The sequence below is a fragment of the Misgurnus anguillicaudatus genome, chromosome 23 (genome assembly GCF_027580225.2).
Source record: "Misgurnus anguillicaudatus chromosome 23, ASM2758022v2, whole genome shotgun sequence".
Taxonomy (NCBI): domain Eukaryota; kingdom Metazoa; phylum Chordata; class Actinopteri; order Cypriniformes; family Cobitidae; genus Misgurnus; species Misgurnus anguillicaudatus.
The window spans coordinates 21,824,273-21,849,221 of NC_073359.2; the positions used below are offsets into that span (position 1 = coordinate 21,824,273).

The following is a 24,949-nucleotide window of genomic DNA, read 5'->3' on the forward strand; positions in this document are numbered from 1 at the left end:
CCAAACAACGTCTTGATATTACTGTAGTATCTCATGAGCAAGTTTAAATGTTGTGCTTTAATATCATGAGACCGTTGTGTTTCACTGATATTTGTTTTAACTATAATTCTTAAAAGTGACTTACAAAAACAGTGGCGGCTCGTGAATTCTCTTCCGAGGGGCGCAAATTCAAAATATGTGTTCGGAGTGTCATGTGTGTTACTAGTGTTTTCAAAATAGTGTTTGATGCGTCATGTAAACCATGTGCATCACATGTTTTGTCAAAATAAGTGCCTGCTGCACACGCGTCAAAACCGTTTATGATAAAAGAGACGCTCACGTTCACAAAATACACGCATGACACTCCCTTAAAGGAACAGTATGTAAGAAATTTATATCAATTAATCATAAAATGGCCCTGATATGTCACTAGACATTAAGAAATCATTTTCATTTCAAATACTTATATCACTCACAACAGTGGTCCTGCCAGGATATTGTCATTAAAAAAGTGGAGTTGCAGCCCTCAACTGATGTCCATGTTGTCATTTTGTGTATTGGCCACCAGTTGTGTGACTGCAGTACCAGTTTTGGCACACTCCTACATACTGTTCCTTTAACAGTGAACTGTAGACGCGTCTGCAGCAAGCACTTATTTTGAAAAGACATGCCTATTTATCTGCGTTCGTTGCTAATAAACTATATGATTAAAGGGGACATATCATGAAAATCTGACTTTTTCCATATTTAAGAATTGGGTCCCCAGTGCTTATATGAATCTAGACAATGTAAAAAAGATGAACCAAATAACTGTTTTGGTAAACCATTTTCTGCAAGTATGTGAAAAAATAGGTAATTGAAATTTGGCTCCCCTTGTGACCGCCCCTTAATCTCCACTATCCAACCACGACACTGCGATTTAGTGCAGAGATCAGCTCATTTGCATTTTAAAGGACACACCCCAAAACTACAAATTTTTGCTCACACCTACAAAGTGGCAATTTTAGCATGTTATAATAAATGATCTATATGGTATTTTAAGCTAAAGCATATGTACTCTGGGGACACTTAAAATTTATTTGACATCTTTAAAAAGTCTTGTGAAATGTCCCCTTTAATTTGCATGTATCGTTTAATCGATCAATTCACTTTAACTAGTGCTTGTTTTGCTCTCTGGAATCTGAAAAACTTTTTTGAAAAAACAACTTCTGTCAAACTGTTCAATTTGTGAGCTGCCAAATTTTACCACATGAATTGCAAACCACTTCACGCCAGTTTGTGAATGTTTTGTTCAGTTCACCGAAGAAAGCCGAAAATAATTCATTCGCAAATCGGACTTAATTCTAAAAGAAAATGTTTACTCTCATCTTGAATGCGTTTTGTTCCCGCTATATTTAAATGAGTGAGAAATGGTTTAGTGCAGTTCGGATTTTACGAACCCAATCTCAAGCTGCTCAACACCAGTTTGCGAATTGTTTGCGAATTGAATTCAGTTAAAAGAGCCGATTCGGAAATGATTCGCGAATTGATTTTGAAAGAGTTAATTCTTATCATACATATCCTGGAAACATTACGCAAATAAGTAATAGTGATGTAAGTGTTTTGTACTCCTGCAAAGCTCAGTGGTAGAACATTGCGTTAGCAGCGCAAAAGGTCACGGGTTTGAACCCACATAAAAATTTTATAAAAATGTATACCTTATAATGCATTGTAAGTTGCTTTGGATAAAAGCGTCTGTCAAATGCGTAAATGTTTGTCCACTTTCATTTGGCTTTTTAACGAAAGAAACGTACCACCCATAAAAACACTAGCAACAGGATAGCAACATGCTAAAATTTCCCACAAGACACTTCTCACATTTTCTTAAAAGAGATTACAGTAATGTTTTACATGAAGCAGAGTATTTGGGTCTGCCAAAGGTTTCCAACAAAATCTCTCTTGCAGTCTCAGCCGTGGCCAAACTGTAACATTTAATGTTACAATGAGGTTTTTCAACAGAGGTCAGAAAGACGCAATCGCTCAAGGAGCACTTGAGCAAGACCTTGGTTTTGCAATGAAGTACCAATTTTGAGATGACATAAGAAAGTTCAAGATATTTGCAATGTTTCTTTGTCAGATTTGACCGTGCTTTCTTTTTGTCACCTAGCTACACAGCAGACTGAATAAAAAACATTGGGTGCAATTTAGGACACAAATACTGATAAATAGATAGCTTAATGGTTCTTTAAGTTGCTAAATAAACGCATCTATCAATTGCATGAATGTAAGTGAAAGACCTTTCTTAGTTGTGTAACTCACTGACATATTTCCCACCGAATATCCAGCTTTTGCCTCGTCTGCTTTTTCACTTTCCGAGTCTTGGAACCTCATTAAGCTCTCAGCTTCAAAAATAAAAAATTTTGAGCAAAAAGTGAGATAATTGCGTTTTTGTGAAGGACTTTTGATCGAGATCAGATTCAGAGTGATGATCAAAACATACACGGAGTTTGAACTGTTTGACCTGAGGGGTTGCTTCCGGGGTTTTATAAGTTGGGTAAGAGCGCCCCCTGGTGGATAATAGCGGAAATACGGATTGCCGGAAAAACTTGTCATTGGCAGGGAAGCGTTTTTTCTTAATTGACGAGTTAACTCGTCATGAAAATCAGTAGGGCTGCACGATTTGGGTAATTTATCCCATTGCGGTTATTGATGCTAATATTGCGATGTGCGGTTGCGATTATAATAAATGATATCATGAGTCAACTTGATGGGTTTTAAGGAAAATCCACACACAGTTTAGTGATAATGCTAAAATGTGTATTTGTAAAACTAGAAATGTTTTCGTATTGCCACGTGATGTAGCAACTGCTCAGTGTCAGTAATCCTAAATCCAAAATACCGCCATACAACAGACATAGAGTTTTTTTAGCTACCAGATTTTTTTTATTTTTTGTATTTTTGTTTACATCCAATGTAATTTCTGAGTCGCTAGTTACTGAATATTAGTGCATTGTGTAACTTGCTGACATATTTCCCGCCGAATATCCAGCTTTTGGCTAGTCTGCGGCTGCTTCATCACTTTCCGACTCTTGAAACCTTATCACGCTCTCAGCTGCATTGTTGTTCTCATCCGAAGATGTGCAACTGCTAATATTAGCTGACAAAACTTACCTTCGACATCAGTGTTATTTAGGGTGACCTTACGTGCCATTCTTCCCGGAGCAATCCCGTCCAGGATTTTGTGTTCGTCTCCCGGAAGTCGTATTTGTCGACTGCATACGTCATAGAGGATTATTATTATTATTACAGAAAAGCAACTGTTACATTTTAAGGTAAGAATGAAACTACGATTGTATATCTTGTGTTTTTAACTGAATGGAATATGCGGTCAACAAATACGACTTCCAGAAGACGCACCGAAATCCTGGACGGGATGCGTCCGGGAAGAATGGCACGTATGGTCACCCTAGTGTTATTCACACTCAGACGGCACAAAAAACGGTCTATTTTGGGTAGTTTTTGTGTCGCGACTTACTTTTCCACCCTCTCTTTCCTCTTTAAGGCCCCACTTTTATGTTTGTATTTGTCAATCGTTTAATATTGTTGGCTAACCACTAATCTCTCATCACACACTATTTTTTTTATTTGGCGCGGAGCAGCGTTTGCATGTAATGCAGCGTCATTTAAAAAGATGATGGTGCGTAGTTTTACTGCAGCCACAGGGAGCAAAAATAAAAATGCGCATAGTAAATGACAGAGAAATTATGCATAAACAACAATTTAATGCTCACATGCATAATAAAAATATATATTTTTTGTGGCCATAAATTTAAAAAATTAATTAATTTTTTTATTCTTTTTCGTGATACTGTTACAAATTTCTACGTTTTTTGTGATTATTGTAATGTCTGTTTATGTGTCATTTTCACGTATTGGTTACTCACCTGTTTTGTCCTATTTTCTTACCATTGTCGCTTCAGTTTAGGGTTAGATTAACATAAAATGACATCCTTACCTAAACCCAACTCTAATCCTAACGCCAGGCGACAATGTTTTAAAATTTAGAAAATATAAAAAAATAAATCAGAACGCAAAACTCCAAATCTAACCCTAAACCGAAGTGAAAATGGTTTGAAAATAGGAAAAAGCAGTTGAGTAACCAATACGTGACAATGACACATACACAGAAATACGTAATACGATCACCCATCAGCCCGGGCCCATTTGCAATGATTATTGCATTCAATTCCATTAAATGGTTTATATGAGAATGATTAATACAGATTTATGTATATTTATTTACATTTATTTTTATATTAAAGTCTGCAAAGTGTCATTTTTCTGAAAAAGTTTGCCATTTGACAATATTCAGGAATCAAAAACAATCCGTAACCCTCCCCCCGCATTTTTATCCCTTGTGTATACTTTACAGTAGTTGAATCTCATGCTGTAAACCTTCATGTACATTTTTTTCAGACAACACTCCTTTGAGAGACAGCCCTGTTGGATTCTGTGGTGCCGACCATCTGCAACGTCTCGTCCATAACCTTCCTGAGGTCAGACATTACATCACCTCTCCACCATCCTGTACTGTGTGTCCTCATATACCAAAATACTTTATTACAAGTCTGTAAATAATCCTAAAATCAGATGTCCAAGGCTTCCTAGAAGATCATCAACATTATTTATAGTTGCATTTTTTTCTTTGGATTGTTTTCTTCAAACACCCGTTTATAGTCTGCTGATTACAACCTATTCACAATCTTCTATTGTTTTAGAGTCAGGATCAACCTGGTCTGTTTACATCTGATAACATGTTGTGCTTTATTTTAAGCTACACATTATTCCCTTTTGTTCGGGTGGTGAAATTGAATTAACAGATGTAAAGCTGTTCATTCATTACTTTCTCAAGGTTGTAAGAATGTGATGTGTCTTGTGAATTACAGCCGATACCAACGTCTGGGGCACAGCGAAAGGTCGACCCGTCCAAAACCAGCTGTCTCTTACATCTCTATGTCGACTATCGCTTTTACAAACGTTTCGGGAGTATTGAAGCAGTTGTTGCTCAGGTGAGTCTGACGTTTTAAAAGAATCATTCAACCCGATCAATCCTCATGACTGATGATGTAATGCCTGCCGGATGATGATCATAATATTTTTCCAATCTGGGATGCACAGCATGTTCTTTCTTTGATCCCACTGAGGAATTCTGGGAAATCGGGGGGTTTGTGTGTCAATCCTGGGCCGTTGCCAAACGACAAATTGCTTGCATGCAAACCATAGTATTATATAAGAAATGTATGTTGAAGATTAAAGGCAATGTTTTCCGCCCATTAGGTAAATGTTTTGTGTTGTTTGATGAGTTTTCCAGCTGCTTTCCTGTGCCTGAGGTCACTGTACTATTACTTCGGAGGTAGTTCCTATTTTCTGGGTATTAGTTTTTTTTATAGTTGTGCAATTTTAATTCTTCTCCACAGATGGTGAATTGTTATTGTTTTACAAAATCACTTCCATGTAATAGTTGTTTGTCTCTGCCACAAGAGTAGCCTTAATGAAAAACAACTTTTATTGCATTTGCAAATAATCCATCTTTTTTTGTTGTTGTTGCTTTTTTGGTTTGTTTGCATGATCTTTAGCTGGATAAAAAATCTGCTTGTGTTTTTCTTTCCTGTTTTGGTTATTAAGAATAACTAGTGGATGGGCCATAACACTAATAAATTTAAAGCTGCAATCTAGAACTTTTTTGGTTAAAAATGAACAAAAATCGGTTTATTTATTAAATACATAAACAAAAGGGGTCTCCTTTCTTTACTGTAATTTACAATGGTAAGCTTATAATAATAATTTATATTTGAGCTGTCCAGACAAAGTTGGCAGAAAATGTAAGTACATAAATGACCTGCAGTAATATGTTTCATACAGAGGTGGCGATAGAGAGGCAAAAGTTATGTATTTAGCTTTAAAGAGCACCTATGGTCCGATTCACGTTTTTAATTTTCCTTTGGTGTGTAAGTGTGTATTAGTACATGTTAACGATATGCAAAAGGTAAAAACCTCAAAGTAAACAATGACGCGAGTTATCGTCTCCAACATAAATCTCTTTTCTTGGACTACAACAAACACACAAATTGTAGGCAACAGTTTACTTTCTGGGCCGGTTGACATGGACAAGACCGACATTGCTACCTAGTCTCACAAAATTATGTACTTATAGTCACGTAATTTTTCAGATACTGTCACGAATTTCCACGGTTTTTCGTGATCGTATCACGAATTTCTGTGTATCTGTCATTGTCACGTATTGGTTACTCAACTGCTTTTTCCTATTTTCAAACCATTTTCACCATTAGGGTTACATTTGGTGTTTGCGTTAGGATGTCACTTTAAGTATTGGTTTATACTATTTTTCTGATTTCTTTTTTTATATTTTCAAAATTTTAAAACATTGTCGCCTTGCGTTAGTGGTAAGAGTTGGGTTTGGGTAATGTTGGGTTTACACCAGCCGTGGTAGGGGCGGCAAAAACGCGCTATTCGCACGTATTTGGACGCTTGAACATTTGAGTTCACTCGCTTCATTCGCGCGTAAATTCGTGTCACGGGAGGGGCTTCTGCGACCGCGAAGACTCCGCAACTCAGCTCGCTTTCTGTAATCACGTCACTACTACAGTGACGTCCTGATTGGTTAACGCGGGGTGGAAATCCACTGAAGTTCAGATTTTTCAACTCGTGCGTTTCCTGCGTCAACGCGCTCTGCGCTGCAGAATAATAATCCGCGTGTAATCGCGTCTTTGCATTGCCTTAACATGTAAATCACCCGCGCTTGCCGCCTCTACCAGGGCTGGTGTAAACGCAGCATAACGATGTCATTTATGTTAATCTAACCCTAAACCGAAGCGACAATGGTAAGAAAATAGGACAAAACAGTTCAGTAACCAATACGTGACAATGACACATAAACAGAAATTCGTGATATACGATCACGAAAAAACGCGGAAATTCGTGACAGTATCACGAAAAAGAAAAAAAAATTACGTGACTATACAGGTAGGTACGTAATTTCGTGTGACTGGGCTGGACATTATCATAATTACTCCCGCTTCGGACTCGCTTCGGTTTACTCATTGCAATAGCATTGCATTTTGAGCTAATCTTTCAAACATGGTAAGGAGCGTCACATTTCCGGCTGACGTCAGAAGTATTCAGGCCAATCACAATGTACAGATTAGCTGGCCAATCACAGCGCTTTTCAAATCCATACATTTTCTACAAAATCAGTGCGTTTGATAAATGAGAAAGGCGTGATATATGGAGCTACAAAAATGTACGGTATGTGGAAAATAATGTTTTTTTAACCATGAACCACGCGAACACATTGTCTTATACCAAATACACAAAATAACTTTTTTAGCAATGAAATAGATGCTTTTTAATTGTGTTTAAATTGTGCTAAAATACCACTAAATAATATTGTAAGCCGTAAAATTATTTTATTATGGATTTTTTTTTTCGCTAGTTACCGAATGTTAGCGTATACATAATGATTTACAATAATCTAAGTATAGCTTAATTTTTTGTCACTGCATTTAGCGCTAAAATAAGTAAAATTGATTTTATCCCTAAAATGACACACTTTACACAACATTGTATATATTTCAGCGAAATGGGACTACGTATCCAGGCTCTTTGCCATTTTTCATTACTCTCCTGCATTACATTAATCCTCCAGTATTCATACTGTAGCTGGCAGCTGCCAGTTGCTATGTGCTAAGATGTTGGTTTTGGCAGGCTCATTGTACGGGACAGTGCCCAGATAGCCACTCTATTATCTACTGTGTTCAACTGATCCAAGAGTGGTTGCAGTCTCGCATTTTGGCTGTAGATGCAAATGTGCCACATTCCTTTGACCGTGACCGGTGCAAGAGACTCTCTGGACAATTGAGACCCACATGAGACTCTGCTGCAACTGATGCAAGATTTATTAAATAGTCTGAAGATTGCTGAGACATAGCCGTTAAAAAGTGTGCCCAAAAAGTGATTTTGCAGTTAATAATAACCTCAATGCATAATTTCTTACAGATCGCCTCTTACATGAAAGCAATCAATGACATTTATGACCAAGCTGACTTTGATGGCATACAGCTGATCAACTTCAAAGTCAAATATCTTACTGTAAGCCATCTGTTTATCGTTGTTTCTTACACTGTAAAAGTTTAAACAACTCAATTATGTCAATTTAACCTACTTTTTTCAGTTTTGACTTCTGATAAGTTGGTTTTGTTAACATAACATAAAAATATATGTTGATATGATTATTTTGAATACAGGTGATGAGGGAGGAAGACCCCAGCAGTCCTTTAGACAAGCCTTACATCGGGCCTGAAAAGCTTTTGAGTCTCTTTTCGGAAAAAAATTGGACTGACTACTGCCTGTCTTACCTCCTGACCAACAGAGACTTCAGCGGGGTGCTTGGCTTGGCTTGGAGTGGTAAAACAGGTAACATTACAACCCCTTCACTCATGAGCCGCCTCATTGACGCCCACAACAAATATCACATCGAGCCTGCTGGTGGATTATTGTTATACATGACGACGACCGACTGGGCTTTGTATTACATTAAGGGTTTTGGTATGTGACCTCTGTCCACAGTGGTCCTGAACTCGATTGAAGTGAAGCCTCCTGATAACATCGCTACAGTCCCAGACAACCTATTGAAAAATTTGTATTGGGTGGTCTTAGGGAAACTAAATGTAAAATCCAGAGAAACTGGCTTCCGGGAAGTGTTGTACTATTTGAATAGGTTATTAGTTGCACATCCGGCAAAAATAAACTTTCAGGTTCATTGTTTGTTTACAATGACTGTAACTGTACAGTTAGTTGAGCGGTATTCCTGATAAAATGCAAGGATGCATGTTGATGTATTTAGAAACCATCAGCACGTGTGTTACCTTGGGATGAAACCCATGACCTTTTGTGCAGTTAATGCAATGCTCTACCAATTGAGCTATAGGGATATTCATTATTATATTATCAGTATAATCGTTCCCATTGTTTTTTATGGGAGCTACAACTGTGTTGATTATACTTATGTATAGTCCCACAATCCTGACCTAGTAATTAACATTCCAAGCAACACAAAGACTACATTTCACAATAACAACATGGCAAGACACGATCTCCACAAGCTTCCTTTGATTCTAGACAACAACAGGTTTTTGAAAGCATCTCCATGTATTAATTGATCAATTCATTTATCTATTGTCAGGAATCGGATGAGAACCAGAGCGCAGACGATTAAGGGTTAAACAAAAGACTTTTAATTACAAACATAAGACAAAACAATAGCTCACAAGGGGACAAAACACATCAACAAGATATATACACAAAGAGAGACTAAACAATAAACTTGACTAACAGCTTGACAAACTAGACGACTGGAAAACACACAACGGTACAAAATGATTCTGCACAGAACTAAGGACAAAATGACATTAAATGAGAAAATCTAAACAAGGTACCAATGGGAAAACAGGTGATGGGAATGAACTAATGATTAACAATAAGCAGGAGAACGAGGGGGCGGGAACAAGAGACGAGACACCGAAAGTACATCACCCGATTCGCAAGGTCATGAGCCTACACACAGAACATGAGGCTGTCAGAACCCAGACATGAAACAAGACTTTTGGCAGGATCCTGACACACATACTGTTTTCAAACAGAGATGCATCCGGGATTCGTCCGGGATCATTTGAGTTTTGGTTCATTTACACTACCAATGATTTACCGGAATCTGCGTGCTTTCACACACACATACAGTAAAAATCTCTTAAAGACACGTGATGTATTTAAAGTCCTGCACTTAGGTTAGGTTTTTTCCACAGCGTCTGAAGTTTGCTAATTATCCATGATTTCTCTTTCAAGATATCACGCGTATGCATGTTTGTTTATGACAAGATCATAAGGAGCACGTGATGCGCTGTTCTGTCATGCGTGTGTATGATCTCAGCTTCAGCGCGGATAGTGACATTTCCGTAATATACACGGAAAGCATTCTGTGTGAACAAGCGGCAGAAACAATGCCATAAGGGGCGTGCCGTAGTGTGTCATCCGAAGTTATGGTTCAGAATCAGCTCTTTGACACAGGGATTTAAATGCAGATCAACATTCACAACAAGAAATGTCGGCAAACCGGACTGAAGCAGAGATCAGTGCCCGGTTGAATGAAACTCCTTAAGTGAGGGTTTCCCTAATGGAGAAAAAATACCTGAGTTAAGGGATTTCTTTAAGAGCGTTGTAACAAATGTCTTAACTGTCACCCAAGTGTTTATACAAAGTATTTTACGGTAGTTTCTGTCAAAACATGGCAGTGGAGAAGCGGTTATGAAATCTCACAGCGTAAGCAAATCAATGCACACAGTTCAACAGACGGCGGATTTGTGTACAATGAAACGTCGCAAATAACAGACTGTAAAGTACCACATGTATAAAACCTCAAAGTAATTCATATTTGAAGCAATTTAGAATTTAGACTGACAATCAAACCGATATTCTCGTAATAAATGCGCATAATTTTTCTCTAAAGGATTATTTTGATCATTAGAAATGCGCGTTGATACTTCCTTTTCTTAAATAACCATAAAATCATCTATCGTGTGTGACATTAAGGGACCTGTTATAGTCCCTTAAGGTTTTAAGGGAAAAATGGGTACTAAGGACTTTGTAGCAACGCATAGCAGAACTTTTGGTAATACTTTAGCATTTAAGGGTAAATACTTATTGACCGCTTTACCGTGAGTTCACACCAGCCGCGTTTGAGGCGTCAAATTCCCGTCTACCGCATGTAGTTTGCCGCTTAAACATTTTGAGTTTACCCGCTTGTAAATTCTAGTTATCGTGACATTCACGTGGAAATTTTTGTCATGGGAGGGGCTTCTGCGACTCTGTTTGCTTTCTGTAATCACGTCAAAACTAAAGCAAGCTCCTGATTGGTTGCGTTTTTCCGCAAAAGTTCAAAGTTTCCTGTGGGAATGTTCAATTCGTGGCATTTGCGCGAACTAGACGTGCGAATGAGGCGTAATCGCGTCTACCGCGCCAAGCTAAACGTCTCATTCGCAATGCGATACCTCCAGACATGCGTCAACGCGACTTTACATTGACTTAAAATTGAAATCACTCGCGCTCGACGCCTCTACCGTGGCTGGTCTGAACGCAGCATAAGAGTGTAGCAAAACTCAGACGCTGTGGAAAAAATATGTCATGTGTCTTTATGAATCTTTTTAAATGCACGCACAGATTCCAGAAAATCATTGACAGTGTAAATGAACCAAAACTCAAACGATCCTGGACAAATCCTGGACGCATTTACCTTGTATTTCCCGTAATCTCTGTGTGAAAAGGGCTCAAGAAAGTCTACTTGTGACAGGTGTGACATCTTGACCCCCTCATGACCTAAAGATCTTTCAGGGGATGGTGCTTTGGAAATCTCTGCACTGGGTTGCACTGGGTTGTTTCAAGTCATGGTTAGGTAAAATATGGACAAACCCAACAGTCGGGTGTGATACATTAACCCATGCTGGGTTGTTTTAACCCATGGTTGGGTAAAATATGAACATTTTCTAAGTTAATTTAACCCAGAAGTTGGGTTTGTCCATGTTTCACACAACCATGAGTTGAAAAATCCCAGCGTTGTTTTAGAATATGCTGACCTTATGTCAATGCTAGACCTCACAGACGGTTAACTCAACCAAGCAGTCATTGTTTTTGGTATTGTTGTATTATGAGAAGCAGGCCACCAGCTGAGATCTTTGAATGTTGAAGTAACATTGACCACAGCGTCGGCTGTGATTGGCTGAGAACGGGGGTGTGAGTCCACTGAAATGCTGACATGTGACCACAAAGCTATGTACCCCCCAATCCCTATCCATCACAAAAGTGGGACAACCGCATTCCTTTTAGAGGATTTGCCTCCATGGTGAAGAACTCACGTGAGGAGGTTTTATTACACACACACATTTCTGTATGCCAGTTAACAATCAAACATTAATGTGACCTCAGGTAGATTTAGATGTGACTGGCAATGTGGAATTTTTATAATTTAGGCTCTTAATTGTGTTGTTGACTTTCTAATTGACTTTCTAGTCCTCAAACATGTGATCACTCCTGGAATACAAATAAAGTACTTGTGATATTTTGAGGAATGCTGGTACAGTAGATGTTATCACGCATGGGTAGTTTGCACTCATTGGCCCCCAAGATGATATAACCAAGATGTCTACTAGTTCAACAGCAGCTCCAAGTGTTTTGGCACTATTTTGACTCATGGGTCACTCATTTTAAGGGCACTGTGGATTTAGCCGAGGGGGTTGGGCTTTTGTGTCAATCATGGTTATTTAGCAAAGACACAGGGCCTTCTATTCAGTCAGGGAAAGAAGAGAAGTGAATGTTCATAATAGATCAGCAAGATATATCGAAACCAATGGGAATACCAAAAACTTGCATATCGCAATGGTTTCAATTATTATTATTATTATTATTATTATTATTATTATTATTATTAATTTTTTTTAAGTATTTTGTATGTTGGTAATACGCATTTATTTTATGATGTACACTGAAAAAAAAATGATTTATTCAATTTACTCAATTTTTTTAAGGTAAGTGGTCGCAATCAATTTATTTAAAGGAATATTCAATTTTCTTAAAAGAAAAATCCAGATAATTTACTCACCACCATGTCATCCAAATTGTTGATGTCTTTCTTTGTTCAGTCGAGAAGAAATTATGTTTTTTTCAGGAAAACATTGCCGGATTTTTCTCATTTTAATGAACTTCAATAGAGCCCAACATTTAATACTTAACTCAACACTTAACAGTTTTTTTCAACGGAGTTTCAAAGGACTATAAACGATCCCAAACGAGGCATAAAGGTCTTATCTAGCGAAACGATTGTCATTTTTTACAAGAAAAATAAAAAATATCCACTTTTAAACCACAACTTCTCGTCTAGATCGGTCCAGCGCGACCTAACGTAAATGCGTAGTGATGTAGGGAGGTCACGTGTTACATATATAAAACGCCAATTTGCGGACCATTTTAAACAATAAACTGACACAAAGACATTAATTAGTATCAGTTGACATACAACAACGTAGGAACGGTCCTCTTTCAACACACTTGTAAACACTGGGGCGGAGTTTCACGTTCGTCTTTTGTGACCTCTTGACGTCATGACGTATTGCGTCAGGTCACGCCTGCGCATCACGACCGGATCTAGACGAGAAGTTCTGGTTTAAAAGTGGATCTTTTTTATTTTTCTTGTCAAAAATGACAATCGTTTCGCTAGATAAGACCCTTATGCCTCGTTTGGGATCGTTTATAGTCCTTTGAAACTCAGTTGAAAAAAACTGTTAAGTGTTGAGTTAAGTATTAAATGTTGGGCTCTATTAAAGTCCATTAAAATGAGAAAAATCCTGCAATGTTTTCCTCAAAAAACATAATTTCATTTTGGATGACATGGTGGTGAGTAAATTATCTGGATTTTTCTTTTAAGAAAATGGAATATTCCTTTAAGCTACATTTAAACAACAAAAAAATCTTTTGTTTAAATGTAGCTTAAATAAATTGATTGCGACCACTTACCTTAAAAAATTGAGTAAATTGAATGAATCATTTTTTTCTGTGTATTTTATTCTAAGTTAAATTGATTTTATAAACATAAACATTATTATCACATCACACGTCGTATATCCCATTGGTTAGCAAGTTATCGCAAATCACTCTTCGATATCCTGCAGCTCTTGTTTGTGGTTTTAATGCATCATCAATTAGACCATAACTACCTTAATGTGGCTTGTTTCTGTAACAATGTAATCTACTTCCTTATATTGAGTTAAGTGGTTAAATGTATACTTTATAATGCATTGTAATGATTGTTTTACATGGTACGCGGCAACCACGAGTGTCTAGTTCATTTTCAATAGGAGATGTGCGGAAAGCGTCAAAACGGGGGCGGTTACACAGGTAAAGCCGAGTCGGACTCATGCACCCAAAATCCTGCCCCTACTGCAGACATGGCTTTCATGGCAGGCGCCCTTGAAGATAAACATATTTGCACTAAATGCTGCACAAAATGCTTCAACCACATGAGAAAAGCTGTAGCTGCATAGAGATTTCACCCCTCCCGCATAGGCTACAGTGTGAAATGCCCGAAAATCAATTTGGATAAAAGCAAAAAACGAAACTGAAAACTTTATTCCAAAAATATTCCTAGAGTCCTGAGGTATCAACAGGTCATGTTTATTTTTCCATGCCTCAAACAATGCGTTTGTATACTTTAGTGACTGCTGCTGTTGTCAGTCTGGAATTGTTCCCCAAATTTTAACCCTTTCGGAGTATGTTATGCTTATGTAAATGTGTTACAGTGCCATTCAGAGTATGGTATGACAACTCACGTCCTAAACACCTCGTGTCAAAACGGCCCATGCGTGACCAGTGGAAAAAGTGCCTGATATAGACCTGTGAACGTCTGTTGCCTCAGCGAAGGTGATATCAACCACCCAGAACCTCCCCAAAGATCCATCCTGGTCACCTTGCATGTTGATATACAAGCTTAATGTCCTGTAACGTTCCCATAGTAGAATGATCTGAACCAGCCAAATGTCATGGCTTTTATTAAGTCTTATTTCTTCAAAGTTTTATACTCTTATATTCCACATTGTTATAGCAGATATAATAAATGCATGACTCTGCATTTTCAAAAACTGATGAGAGCGGCAAATGAGAGTCAGATGAAGGTCATAAACCCTCAGGAAACCCATGGTGCACACATGTTTTACGTAAACCAGCTTGTCCAACATCGATGTATGGTCCTTGTAAATTGCCCTGACAGACGCTGGAAAATGCGAATGAACTCGTCCCAGCATTTTTGTGCGACTCTTATGCACAAATCAAGCAACATCTGAGGAGCGGTAAGCTTGACCCTGTTTTTTTAGATGGAGAAAAACAATGCTTTGGATTTTGATGGACAAGCTGATCTCAATGTCCAACTCCCACGTCGAGTAAAATTATGTAATTGCTTAGCGCTGTGTGAAAAGGACCAGCTGTTTGTGATCATTAGTACATTTCTCTGTTGGCATTATAGATTGAGGAGCTCATGAAAGAAAAGTGCTAGGGGTTTCTGCTTGTGCTGTATGCAGATCGTGACAGATGTTATTTTATCCCACCTAAGCCCTGTGGATGTTTTCATTTCTAGGAGATTGAAGGCCTTTACCCTGAACTTAGTCAAGGGAGCTAACTTCAACTTAAACTCGGAGTAAATGACCTTAGTGAACCTTATCTTGATTCCCTTTTAACCCATTCCAGTATTGGTTGAACAATAAGCCGTTAAACTGCAACAGTGTAACTAAACATAAGTTTACTTTTGTAGTGCGATAGCTTAGCTGTTCATAACAAAAACCTGCATTGCCATTTTGTATAACTATACAAATGTTTCTGTAAATAAAGATTTGGATTCATTTTTGACAACTTTTGCAAATTTTGTATATATATATATATATATATATATATATATAATATTTTTTTTTTTTCATTTTAATTATTAAATTTGATTGAAATTTGAGTTTTAAAAAGATTAATCGTTTCATTTTGATCCCTAAATTCTGCATTAAATAACATCATGTCAACTAAGTTATCTAATCAAATTTTTTTTCTTTGCTTTTCTATATTTGTTTGACGTTACTCTAATTACATTTTCATTACAGCAAAATTAAAACATTTAAAGCATACATACACCCTAATGCTGCGTTCAGACCAGCCGCGGTAGAGGCGTCAAGCACGACTGATTTCAATGTTAAGTCAATGTGAAGATGCGTTGATGTGCGTCTGGAGGTCTCGTGGCGCGAATGAGGCGTTAAGTGCGTCGCGGTAGGCGCGATTCCAGGCGTATAGTTCGCGCGAATGGCGCGGATTCAGCGTTGCTGCGTAAAAACCGGCGAAAAACGTTGGCGAAAAAACGTGCAGCGTTAACCAATCAGGAGCTTGTTCTAGTAGTGACGTGATTACACAAAGCGAGCCGAGTCGTAGAGAAGCCCCTCCCATGACGCAAATTTCCGCATGAAATTCTAGTTATCTAGACAGTGTGGCTTTTACGCGAGAATTAAGCGAGTAAACTCAAAATGTTCAAGCGGCAAACTAGACAGTACACACGAATTTGATGCCTCAAACGCGGCTGGTGTGAACCCACGGTTTAGCTGCAGTCTGTAACTTCTTCTTTTTGGGTACAAATGAACAAAAATCAGTCATTGAGCAAGAACATAAAAAATTATTTTGATTCACAACATTCAATAACCTCTCAGGTACGATTTTGCAAGAATGTCAGTTTGATGTCATTTGACTTCAACCAACGTAACAAGATAAATATGTAAAGTAACCTGCAATTTTATGTTATAAACAGAGGTGGTGATATTGAGGCACAAGTTACAGATTCAAACTTAAAGGGCCTTATTTTAATGATCGAGTCTGGCGCAAGTGCACTTGAGGTATGTCCGAATCCACTTTTGCTAGTTTAGCGACGTAAAAATTTCACTTAAAATAAATGCAAACAGTCAATGGCGTAGTCTTTTTTAGTTGCCTCAAAATAGCAACGCGCCAACAATGCACCTGAACAAACCTCATTTTCAAGCCAGCACGCCCACGGGCTCACAGATATGCACAAATTCATTTGCTATTTAAACAACACTGGACGTGAAAATGATAAATGCGCCGGGCTAAAACTAGCAAAAAACACTTGCATTGGGCTCGGTGTATGATAGGACCAAAAAAGCTTAATTGTTATTGTTTATGTTTTCCTAGTAATTTCTACTGTAGCTACATTTCCTTCTGTTCCACGATTTTTTCATTTTAAATCTTTCTTATTTTCCATTTTTGTTCTCTGTCACCGTTTAGATGATAAAGGAGGAATCTGCTCTAAGATGGTCAGTAATTTGAGCCATAACACAGGCCTGATCACCCTGCAAACGTACGGCTACTATCTCTCCCCAAAACACGTGCAGCTAACATTGGCCCATGAGCTTGGCCACAGTCTTGGAGCCCCGGTGAGTTTGATGCCTTTCGTCCAAATTCAGTTGATATTACAGACCATCCTTAAACTAAACTTTGTGTATGTCTGTTGTAAACAGCAAATCTGCCAATGACACATGTTCAGATGTTGCGCACATCAAATATGTCCTGATGAAGTCACATGGTTTTACAATGCATGCTAAAAAGTAACAAGTGGCATGTCACATCAGTTATTGTCAATACATTTTGTCATCAATTTGCTACATATCAGAATGTCTTGATTCTTTCGTAAACCACCTGTATTACTTCCACCTATAGCTGTTATGTTAAACGAGTCTTCTTCCGCAAATTAGGTCAGCTTTGCTCTAGCCGTCTACTATGGAAGCAGAATGATCTCAATAATAATTCATGCAAAAAACATGATGCACACACGTGTAGCAAAATTCACACACATGAAAACTAATTCACATACACGAAAAAATATATATATTCACAAAGAAAATGATTCACATACACAAAATAAAAATACATATTCATAAAATACGTTTCACAAACGAAAAAAACAATAAAAAAATGTACAACTGTGTACGAAAAGTTTTACATTTTGAGTTTATCATGACTGTGAATGTACGAATCGTCTTTTTCGTTTGTGAATTGCTTTGGATTCACGTGTGTGTTTTTTGAGACGTTTATGGCAACGCGCTTCTCCAACATGGGTCACTGGTACTCTTTAGCCAATCAGATGCGAGCTCACCATTCAACCAATCATAACCCGCCCATATAGTATGGAAGCAGACGGTTTTTGACACACCCTTCGTGATCTTGCCGGAAGTAGTAGGCCATCCTGGAACTTTTCGCCTACTGTTTTTGGAATTCTATGAATTTAAACTATACTGCTCACCTCGACTACTGGTTTTCACTTGCTATATAGTATGAAAGTAAGCGGTTTCTGACGCACCCTACGGGGTCTTGCCGGAAATAGTAGGTCATCCAGATACTTTTCGCCTACTGTTTTTCGAATACTATGAATTCGGACATACTATTCCCCTCGCCTACTGGTTTTTGCCTACTTTATAGTATGGAAGTAGGCGTTTTCTGACGCAGCCTTCTGGATCTTGCCCGAAGTAGTAGGTCATCCGGGTACTTTTCGCCTACTGTTTTTTTGAATACTATGAATTGGAACATAATACTCGCCTCGCCTCCTTCTTTTTGCCTACTATATGGTATGGAAGTAGGCGTTTTCTGACGCAGCCTTCTGGATCTTGCCCGAAGTAGTAGGTCATCCGGGTACTTTTCGCCTACTGTTTTTCAAATACCATGAATTCGGACATACTACTCACCTTGCCTATTTCTTTTTGCCTACTATATAGTCTGGAAGTAGGCGAATTCGGGCGCAGCCTTTGGGATCTTGCCGGAAGTAGTAGGTCATCCGGGTACTTTTCGCCTACTGTTTTTTGAATACTATGAATTGGGACATACTAGTCACCTTGCCTACTTCTTTTTGCCTACTATATAGTATGGAAAGAGGCGGTTTCTGCCGCAGACTTTATGATCTTGCTGGAAGTAGTAGGTCATTCGGGTACTTTTCGCCTACTGTTTTTTGAATACTATGAATTGGGACATACTACTCGCCTCGCCTACTTCTTTTCGCTTACTAAATAGAATGGAAGCAGGTGGTTTCTGACGCAGCCTTCGGGATTTTGCCGGAAGTAGTAGGTCATTCGGGTACTTTTCGCCTACTGTTTTTTAAATACTATGAATTGGGACATACTACTCGCCTCGGCTGCTTCTTTTTTTGCCTACTATATAGTATGGAAGTCTGCGTTTTCTGACGCAGTTTTCGGAATCTTGCCAGAAGTAGTAGATCATCCGGGTACATATTGCGTACTGTTTTTTGAATACTATCAACTGGGGCATACTACTCGCCTCGGCTACTTCTTTTTTTGCCTACTATATAGTATGGAAGTAGGCAAATTCAGGCGCAGCCTTTGGGATTTTGTCGGAAGTAGTAGGTCATCCGGGTACTTTTCGCCTACTGTTTTTTGAATACTATGAATTGGGAGATACTACTCGCCTCCCCTACTTCTTTTTGCCTACTATATAGTATGGAAGTAGGCGTTTCCTGACGCAGCCTTCGGAATCATGCCGGAAGTAGTAGGTCATCCGGGTACTTTTTGCATTCTGTTTTTTGAATACTATCAATTGGGACATACTACTCGCCTCGGCTACTTCTTTTTTGCCTACTATATAGTATGGAAGCAGGTGGTTTCTGACACACCCTTCGTGATCTTGCCTGAAGTAGTAGGCCATCCTGGAACTTTTCGCCTACTGTTTTTAAATACTATGAATTTGAGACATACTACTCGCCTCCCCTACTGCTTTTTGCCTACTATAAAGTATGAAGTAGGCGGTTTCTGACGCACCCTTCGGAATGATGCCGGAAGTAGTAGGTCATCCGGATACTTTTTGCATACTGTTTTTTGAATACTATCAATTGGGACATACTACTCGCCTCGGCTGCTTTTTTTTTGCCTACTATATAGTATGAAAGTAGGCGTTTTCTGACGCAGCCTTTGTGATCTTGCCGGAAGTAGTAGGTCATCCGGGTACGTCTCGCCTACTGTTTTTATAATATTATGAATTCGGACAATCTACTTGCCTTGCCTACTGCTTTTTGCCTACTATATAGTATGGAAGTAGGCGTTGTCTGACACAGCCTTCGGAATCATGCCGGAAGTAGTAGGTCATCCGGGTACTTTTTGCGTACTGTTTTTTAAATACTATCAATTGAGACATACTACTCGCCTCCCCTACTTCTTTTTGCCTACTATAAAGTATCGAAGTAGCTGTTGTCTGACGCAGCCTTCGGAATCATGCCGGAAGTAGTAGGTCATCCGGATACTTTTTGCATACTGTTTTTTGAATACTATCAATTGGGACATACTACTCGCCTCGGCTGCTTTTTTTTGCCTACTATATAGTATGGAAGTAGGCGTTTTCTGACGCAGCCTTCGGAATCTTGCCGGAAGTAGTAGGTCATCCGGGTACTTTTTGCATACTGTTTTTTGAATACTATCAATTGGGGCATACTACTCGCCTCGGCTACTTCTTTTTTTGCCTACTATATAGTATGGAAGTAGGCGTTGTCTGACACAGCCTTCGGAATCATGCCGGAAGTAGTAGGTCATCCGGGTACTTTTTGCGTACTGTTTTTTGAATACTATCAATTGAGACATACTACTCGCCTCCCCTACTTCTTTTTGCCTACTATAAAGTATCGAAGTAGCTGTTGTCTGACGCAGCCTTCGGAATCATGCCGGAAGTAGTAGGTCATCCGGATACTTTTTGCATACTGTTTTTTGAATACTATCAATTGGGACATACTACTCGCCTCGGCTGCTTCTTTTTTTGCCTACTATATAGTATGGAAGTAGGCGTTTTCTGACGCAGCCTTCGGAATCATGCCGGAAGTAGTAGGTCATCCGGGTACTGTTTGCGTACTGTTTTTCGAATACTATGAATTTGGACATACTACTCACCTCGCCTACCTCTTTTTGCCTACTATATAGTATGGAAATAGGCGGGTTCGGACGCAGCCTTTGGGATCTTGCCGGAAGTAGTAGGTCATCCGGGTACTTTTCGCCTACTTTATAGTATGGAAGCAGGTGGTTTCGGACACAGCCTGAGTTTTGGATACAGGGCAGATAAGAGGATTTTCTTCACCTCGGGTTACAGGGAGGCCTGGGAAAGGAGCTGCTGGCCTTTGGCATAGTTATCTCATTTCACTTCTGGCCCTCCATGTAGTCCACAGCATTTATGAATGAAAAACAATCCAACGCTATATTGTTTACCTCATGTTTGGTGTATTTAAAGCTACTGTTTAAGTAAAGAGCAAGTGGTGACAGATCATTTATGCATTAAATGTTCATGCATGCATTCAGTTATCCATAATCCAATCATCTAGAGTTATCCCTATAATAAATCTCTTTATAATGTACTTATCAAAATATTTTGCTGGATTTTGTCCCTAAATGGCTCAAGTATTGATTAAGTATATTTATTTAGCAACAGTAATAGTGTACTGTGGCGGAGTGATACGCCAAAGTGCCAAACAAACCTGGCACTACTTTGTAAGCCAAAATATAATTCTGAATCGCTCTCAATTAAATTTGTTTACTTTTCGCTGTATTTCGTAACTTCAACTTTTGTCTGCGTTAGCACGATGAAGGCAATAACTGTGGAGACCTGAAGGGAACCAAAGGCAAAGGATGGTTTCTGATGTACCCGCAAGCCGCCTCCAAGGTTGAGGAGAACACAGACAAGTTCTCCTCCTGTAGCCTGAGGGACATCAGTACAATTTTGAGAGACAAGAAGGACAAATGCTTTGTAGGTAAGAAGCTAAATACATTTACATGGGCATGAACTTTTAAGGTGCATGTGAATTCATTTGTGATACCTTATGGGATACAAAGCCCTTTACTGTCTTTTCATACAAAGGTGCCGCTTATCTTAGCGGCTGATCAGAGTTGAGGTTAGGCCAGCTGACTACAGATGTGCCTGTTTTGTCTTGTAGTTAGCGATCAGCCCATCTGTGGAAACCGCATTGTTGAGGACGGAGAGGAATGCGATGTTGGGAATGACGTCGAGGATCCGTGCTGCTACAGCTCGAAAGAGCCTGCAGGGGTCGAGTGCAAAATGAGGCCTGGCAAACAGTGCAGGTTCACATTGATCTATTAAATAATTAAAACTGTCCTTAACCCCAAAATCCACGTAAAAACAATGTGTCTCATTCACTACACTGCAAAAAATGACTTTCTTACTTAGTATTTTTGTTTTGTTTTCAGTAAAAATATCTAAAAATTCTTAAATCAAGATGTATTTTCTTGATGAGTAAATGACATATGAAAATAAGTCTGGTTTTTAGACCAAAGATATGAAATTTAAGTGGTTTTGTGCATAAAACAAGCACAACATCTGAATTTTTCTTGAATTTAGTGTTTAAGAAAAATGTTCAAGATTTTTTTGCTCACAATTTTTTTTTGCTTAAATATGATATTTTTGGTCTAAACACTAGACTTGTTTTCTTGAAAAAGCATCTTAATTTAAGAATTTTTAGATATTTTTACTGAAAATAAGACAAAAATACTAAGAATTTTTTTCCTTGAAAATCATTTCAGTGTAAGTTCAAGATAAAAATTAATTTATTTGAAAAAATTTTTTTTTGCTTGTTTTAAGCACAAATTCACTTGAAGTTAGTATGTTTTGTCTAAGAACTAGACTTATTTTCTTGGGTTGTTTTGCTCATCGGGAGAGAGCATCTTGATTTGGGAATTTTTGGATATTTTTGCTGAAACAAGACAAAAATGCTAAGAATTTTTTTCTTGAAATTTTTTTTATGCAGTGTACAAGAAAATTTAGCAAAAAAATGTCTTATTCCATTGGCAGATTTTTTTGCAGTGTAAGCATGCGTATGCACGGATTTGTTTGTAAAATGTGCGTAGGTCTAAGTTGTTCTTACGTTTTTGTATACATTTAAAATAAAATTTAGCTAAAGTTAAAACGTCCGTACGCCCATTTTACGAACAAATTTATGCGTACGCATGCTTAGTGAATGAGACCCATTGACTGTTTAGCAGTAGTTCACTGTGAAATCTTAGCAAAAGATGTACGGTGCATGCACTCTAAAATAATGCTTGTGATTGGGTTTCAATTCGTGGTTGGGTTAAATGAGTCAATGACGTGATGTTAATTATTTTATGTCCGTATGGATAAATTAAATGTAATAGGGTTAAAATTTCAAAATAAATTTGCAGATTACTTGCATACATTCTCTTTTTTGAGGACCAAGTCTAAAATTTCTGGTTTTATTTCATTTTGAAAGAATATTTGGGGGATGTTGCAAAAAATGTCAATGTGGTGTAACCGGTCTGTGTCAATTAGTGTAACTAGTATTTTTCTTAAATTAAAAAATATATATATATTCATAAAAAAGGTGGAATAAAATATAATCATCTATTTTAGTGTAATATAATTTTTTTACATACATTTTTACATCATTTCGCAAAGATTATTTACAAAACTCTACTGAGCCCCTAAGGTGACATTGGAGTAAAAAAAATCTAAAGTTTAGTTTCATGTGCGCACTTGAATCAATCGCGTGCGCACGTGAAACTATCGCACGCACACACTAAAGCAAAAGTTTCATGTGTGCACACGAAAGTTTCACGTGCGCACACGAAACTAAACGCAATAGTTTTACGTGCGATTTAGTGTGTGCGTGCGATAGTTTCACATGCACACGCGAAAGTTTCACGTGCGTGCAAACTATCGCGTGCGCACGTGAAACTATCGCGTGCGCTCGTGAAACTATTGCGTTTAGTTTCGCGTGCGCAAAAATTTTAATGCGTTTTTGTAATATTTGTCCTGATATATGCTGAAAACTATGGAGCCCCTAAGGGGACATGGAGAAAAAATTTTACAAAAAAAAAATTAAATAAAGTTTAGTTAGATAGTTTCACATGCACACGCGAAAGTTTCACGTGTGTGCACGAAAGTTTGAAGTGCGCACGCGTGAAACTTTCGCGTGTGCATGTGAAACTATCTAACTAAACTTTATTTAATTTTTTTTTATTTAATTTTTTTCTCCATGTCCCCTTAGGGGCTCCATAGTTTTCAGCATATATCAGGACAAATATTACAAAAACGCATTAAAATGTACATTTAGAAATAACTAATAAAATGATAATTTTTTTTTGACGATTACGCTTATATGCCATCAAGGTTGATAAAATATTTTATATTTTTTCATTCTTTGGCACAATTGCCAGTTACACCATTTGAAATTTTCTGGTCCATTCAGTCGTAACTTTCATAAAAATGGTGCAAGTGTAATTTTTTATTGCAAAAAAATTAACATAAATACATTGTGCATTGAAATAAACCTGATGCTTGCTTTTAAAACAAGTAAAAATTTGATTTTCTCATCTTGCCTTGTTTTTGTCACTGACCCAAATATGGACAAGAAATTGCATTTAAAATAATACATGCTGGGTTGTTTCAAACCTTTATCTATATTTTGCCCATATTTTACCCAACCATGGGTTAAAAACAACCCAGTATTGGATCATTAATTGACAAATGTGATGCCCCATGGCAGGGATATTTAATTTCCAAAAGGTGTAGTCTATTTCTTTCTTTTTGAGCAATGTGTATTAAAAAATCATCTTTGCTAACTGTGTTTCAGTCCCAGTCAGGGTCTGTGCTGCAGTGCTCAGTGTGTCTTCAAGGACACCACACAGATATGCGGCCAACCCACCGAATGTCGGAAGCAGAGCATTTGCAACGGTTCCTCCGCTGTGTGCCCCGAACCTCCCGCCAAGCCAGACATGACAACATTGTGCAACAACGAAACACGCGTCTGTTTCGCCGGGGTGCGTCTGGGTTTTCTTAAAGGGATGGTGCACTTAAATGACCATTATGTCATCGTTTTCTGACTACCATATGATTCCAAATTGTACACTTGGTAAAGCATCGAATAGGCAGTGCAAAATATATTGGGTTCGATCCCCTGATAAAAAGTATGCATTGTAATGCACTGTAAATCAGTTTGGATGTAAACAATGTGCACGCAAAGCAATGTAATGCAAACTGTATGACTTACTTTCATCTTTAAAACAGGAGAATTTTTGATTGGTCGATGGGGCTCTTGCTTTCTATACAATGGAAGTGAATGGGGACTGTTGGCTTATTGTAAAACCTTTTGTAAAGTTTTACTCCTTTTGTGTTCCTTGACAGTCAAATAAGTTTTCGAAGAACATATGAGTCAGTAAACGATGACAGGATTGTTTATTTTTAGATGAATTGCGTTAAACCCATTAACATGTGATGCCAATGTGTGCTTCCATAGACAGTCCTTTTTTCTCAATATAAAACATCA

The 24,949-nt window shown here is 38.1% G+C and overlaps 1 protein-coding gene across 2 annotated transcripts in view; it reads left to right on the forward strand.

The window, feature by feature from the left end:
• Window positions 1–24,949, forward strand: part of LOC129452754 (disintegrin and metalloproteinase domain-containing protein 10) — a 36,821-nt gene that overhangs the window by 8,506 nt on the left and 3,366 nt on the right. For both annotated transcript variants that reach the window (XM_073861982.1, XM_073861983.1), the window contains 8 exons: window positions 4,435–4,514; window positions 4,905–5,027; window positions 8,035–8,127; window positions 8,283–8,451; window positions 16,900–17,048; window positions 21,232–21,403; window positions 21,587–21,731; window positions 24,257–24,443. In XM_073861982.1, the coding sequence (XP_073718083.1) occupies window positions 4,435–4,514; window positions 4,905–5,027; window positions 8,035–8,127; window positions 8,283–8,451; window positions 16,900–17,048; window positions 21,232–21,403; window positions 21,587–21,731; window positions 24,257–24,443 (1,118 nt within the window). The remainder of the gene's footprint in view (window positions 1–4,434; window positions 4,515–4,904; window positions 5,028–8,034; window positions 8,128–8,282; window positions 8,452–16,899; window positions 17,049–21,231; window positions 21,404–21,586; window positions 21,732–24,256; window positions 24,444–24,949) is intronic.